Consider the following 4,835-nt stretch of genomic DNA (forward strand, 5'->3'; position numbering starts at 1 on the left):
CCTCACTGAGGATATTTTTTCCACTTTTTTTTTTTAGAGCGAGTGGGAGGGAGGGGGAAGAAGAGGAAGAGAGAAAAAACTTCGATGTGAGACACATCAATTCTTTGCCTCCCGCACAAACCCCGACTCGGGCAGGGGATTGAACCTGCAACCCAGGTACATTCCCTTGACCTGGAATCGAACCTGTGACCCTTTGGTGCTTGGGCTGACACTAACCACTGAGCACACTGTCACTAGCCAGAGCTAATTGTACATTTTATAAACAAGGTGTTTCAGTTGAAAAAACTTTGAGAATTATTATAGTTTTCTTTAAAGTTGTTTTTATATATTATAATTTTGTATATTTGAATAAAGATATAGGATACAATGAAATCTACCTCTATTTAATGGAATAATGTTGACAAAGTATATATACATGTATCTTGAATATTTCATTAACCAAAATAGAAGAATAAGAGTTTTCTATCAGTACTGTTTTTGTTTGCAATTAAACATTTGCATACTAATATAAATGCCAAAAAATAAACCAACTTTTAAATTTCTTTCAGTTTTAATCTTGTAAGATCCTAGTAAAAGGTAAGCATATATGTATTAATATTTTTAATGGCCCATAAAAACATGCCATTCTGCCATTTTTGCTCTTCTATTAGTTGCATGGTCTTATGTCCAGTTCATGGTTGGTAATTTAATATTTTACATAGCTTCACAGTATAGAATCTATGGTCATTACCCTTTAATCATAGTCTTACTGTTCTTGTGGATTTCTTTTTCTGTGTTTTTTGAAGACTTACATATATTTATGTTGTCGGTAACCATCCAGAAGCAAGAAAGCTTCCCCCCAATAGCTTCCTGTACTGATATCAGCCAAGCTAGAAGAGTTCATATTATTTTAGAATTAGATACCATATGATGACAAAGATAAAATACCAGTTTGAAGTTTTGCATGTGTCAAATCAGGCTCTGTACTTAAAGGAATAAAGTTTAAGAGCCGCTATTTTTTATTTATTTTTTTGCCAGGGATGTCCCCAATACCATTCCCATTGACTTACTAGTAGCAGTGCGTTGAGTGCCATGTATTTTCTTTGTCCTACTGACATCATTCGATACCCACTTTGATGTGTGCTGTTGTTACTTTGCGTGTTTGGGGTTCCAATATCTACATACCTTTGTGGGGATCTAGGATGCAAGTAGTACTATATAAATTAAACTATTTTATAAATTGCAATGTGAACAAAACTCTAGCTCAGATGTTATACCTGATGCTTCTTTTGAAGTCTGTATTTTGTTTTCTTTCAATAGGAATATGCAAACATTGGCACAGCAGTTTAACGGGGAATTGTTGCAAATGGAATCAACACTACAGAACATTTGAGAGCATCTCTGTCAGGTGTTATAATTGACAATAAAGCACTAATACTGTAACTTTCTTGATAAAAGAACTATTTTTTTGTAGTGGAATGCTGCATTTTTGTACACTTACTTGCTTTTAAAGTATTTAATTGAAAAGCTGTATTTACTACAGTTTCTTTTGCAAAAAGTCTCAAAAGGGCATTATTTGTTGAATTTTTCTCTGAGCATGGTTTCATAGGGAACTTAACTGAGTTATATTCAAATGTTTACATGTTGAAAGTTTTGCTTATGTAATAAAAAACAAAAGTATCTGAATTGTATAGTGTCTGTACATGAAAGAACTTTAAACAGTGGCCTTATGGTAGCAAATTTTATACCAGATTTGTTTCCTGGTGATATTTTGACTTATAACTTGAAGTTTTCTTAAGTTTCTGAGGCTTAAGGCCTATATAATTCATACATTTCATATTATGATCTAAGAAGGCGAGAGAAAAGGTGCTTCCAAATATTCTATCAGGTAGTTATGAGTGCACTGAATTTTTAGCAATTGGTTCATTCAGTTTTTTCCATAACTGTTGGCTGTTTTAGGGTTTTAAAATGCTATTGTGAAAAATATGTGAAGATTTTGTAATCTATATTTCATGTTACTTTCCCTCAGGGCAAGCTTGTGCATATCATATTTTTAAAGGCTTTTAAAAATTTTGACGAAGTCTCATATTTGGAAATTGTACTTTACTACTACAGCATTACACATTTTGCAAGCACATATTACAAACTATTTTAAGTTCAGTTGTATCGAATATCTACTATGTATAAGATAGAATGGATGGGATTATAAATGATATTTTAGGCTTTAATATCTTATTTCTTTATGTTTTCTGTGTTCTGCTTATTAGTACCTCTACATTCCCAGTTGAAGTTTGTGAAATGTTTATTGGTAACAAAATAAAAAATTGTTGTTCCTTATGCTTGAAGAAGTTACTTGCCAGTTTGTGAGAACATTAATTTAAATTTTTTGTTTTTAAAAAAATTCTTATTGATTTCAGAGAGGAAGGGAGAGGTAGAGAGAGAGAGAAACATCAATGATGAGAGAGAATCAACGATTGGCTGCCTCCTACATGCCCCCCACTGGGGACTGAGCCCAAAACCCGATCATGTGCCCTGACCAGGAATCAAATTGTGACCTCCTGGTTCATAGGTCGACACTCAACTACTGAGCCACACCACCTGGGCATGTATTATTTCTTATAGCTACATGTAAATCTGTAATTATCTCAATATAAATTTCAATTAAAAAATCACCCCTGCCCTATCCTGTTTGGCTCAGTGGATAGAAGCGTCGGCCTGCGAACTAAAAGGTCCCAGGTTTGATTCCGGTCAAGGGCACATGCCCAGGTTGTGGGCTCAATCCCCACTGGGGGACTTGCAGGAGGCAGCTGATCCATGATTCTCATCATGATGTTTCTATCTCTCTCTCCCTCTCCCTTTCTCTCTGAAATCAATAAAAATATATTTTTAAAAATCATCCCTAATTTTATCACAGTGAAAACTACTATAAATATTTGGGAATATACTTTTTTGCTATTAGAAAAAATTATATTTACATTATAACAATTATGTAGATGCATAATATGGAGCACATTTTACCCAATAAACCCTATATTTTTCAATAGTTTTTTTTTTAAGTCTGGAGATATTTTCCAATCCAAGAAGGAGAAATAAGGCTGGACTAGAAACTCTCCTTCTCCATTAAATAGCCAACTCAATAAGCAGCAGCCACAATTTCTGCAGCAACCAAACAAGGAAGATAAGGGGAGAAGATGCTAATGATAAGGTAAGGGGAGAAGATGCTAATGCAACAAAACCTCCCCAATCTCCTTAGAAGCACTGAGTAAAGAAACGCAATTGACAACATTTTGGTGAGGACGGGCCCAAGTATGGACACAAGGCCATGTGGAGAGTCATGGAAAGCACTTGGGAAGATGAAGTCTTTGCTACCTTCTCAGGACCTCAGTGCAGCTGGGGGAGATCCCCCAGGAGGAGGCACTTTCCAGGTCAGGTCAGGTCACAGTGCCCATCTGCGGATGCCAAAATCTGAAGGGTAAGGTACACCTTTGACTGGGTCCAGTCAACCCCTGTTCCGGACATTTTGGAACCCAGAAGAGAGGGGCCAGGTTTCTCAAAAGTTCTAGTAAAAGGAATGGTTAGGATCATGGTTAGGAGCTCTGAGTCCATTAAAATACAAAACTGAGATTTTAAAACGAGTTATAGTTGTAGAATGGAATGTAAATAATTAATCTTGACAAAGAAAAATTCACACACATTGATTAATTAGTACATGGGGGAGGGAAAGTGGGACCAAGACTAAGTGTTATGACAAGTATTAATGTCTAAGATTGTATATGATATAGGAAAAACCCTAGAGACCAACTTTAAGTTTTTTTTAATATAAATATATATTTTTATTGATTTCAGAGGAGAAGGGAGAGGGAGAGAGAGGTAGAAACATCAATGATGAGAATCATTGATTGACTGCCTTCGGCACACCCCCTACTGGGGATCCAGCCTGCAACCCGGGCATGTGCCCTTGACTGGAATCGAACCCGGGACCCTTCAGTCCATAGGCTGACACTCTATCCACTGAGCCAGACCAGCTAGGGCCAACTTTAAGTTTTTCACAGTCTTTTTCTTGACCTTTGCATAGTGGTTCTCAAAGTGTAGTCCCGAGCCAGCAGCTTCAGCATCATCATCACCAGCAATCTTGTTATAAGTGCAGATTCCCAGGCCCCATCCTAGCTTTGGCCAGTGGGACCCCCTTTAAGCTGATTGCTATATCCTCGCTATGCCCCCATGATTATTTTTAGCACTTCTTACTTTGTGGCATAACAAGGTGCTCCAGGCTCATCTTGGGAATTCCCTTTTACACCCTTGAAATCAGTCATTTCTTTAAGGAGCCCTGGTTCCTTTTAGTGGGGAAGGATGTGCGAGACCAAGATTTGAACACTGGTGTCCATTGCTACTGGTTTGTCTTTGCAGCCATAACTAGGAAACACACACACACACATATATACATACATGTTTTAGAAATCCTGAGGTCACACTGATACCTCCCATCAGTTCCCAGAGGGTCCTTCCTTGCCTTACCTGTTTCTTATTTTTTTGTCCCTTCTTTCACAGTGAGGGCTCTGGCTCCCAACAATATCTTGATTATTTACTCACTAGAGGCCCGGTGCACGAAATAGTTGCACAGGTCGGGTCCCTAGGCCTGGCCGGCAATCAGGGCCGATTAGGTTCCCTGCCTCCCCACCTCTTTCCTTCGCTCCCTCCACCGCCACTGGTTGCCCGCCATGTTCTGCGCCACCCCCTGGTGGTCAGCACACGTCATAGCGAGTGATCGAACTTTGAGGGGATACTTTGCGTCTTAGCCTTTTATATATATAGATTTGCTCAATGCCACAGCACATGTGACATAGTTTCAGAGTTGC

The 4,835-nt window shown here is 38.1% G+C and overlaps 1 protein-coding gene across 1 annotated transcript in view; it reads left to right on the plus strand.

Moving 5' to 3' along the window:
• BCLAF3 (BCLAF1 and THRAP3 family member 3) overlaps window positions 1-2,316 on the plus strand; it is a 43,871-nt gene extending 41,555 nt beyond the window's left edge. The window contains exon 12 of the mRNA XM_023753682.1: window positions 1,300-2,316. Coding sequence (XP_023609450.1) covers window positions 1,300-1,329 — 30 coding nt within the window. The 3' untranslated portion in view covers window positions 1,330-2,316. The remainder of the gene's footprint in view (window positions 1-1,299) is intronic.
• The last annotated feature ends 2,519 nt before the right edge of the window (window positions 2,317-4,835 follow it).

This window comes from Myotis lucifugus, unplaced genomic scaffold (genome assembly GCF_000147115.1).
Source record: "Myotis lucifugus unplaced genomic scaffold, Myoluc2.0 scaffold_49, whole genome shotgun sequence".
NCBI lineage: Eukaryota > Metazoa > Chordata > Mammalia > Chiroptera > Vespertilionidae > Myotis > Myotis lucifugus.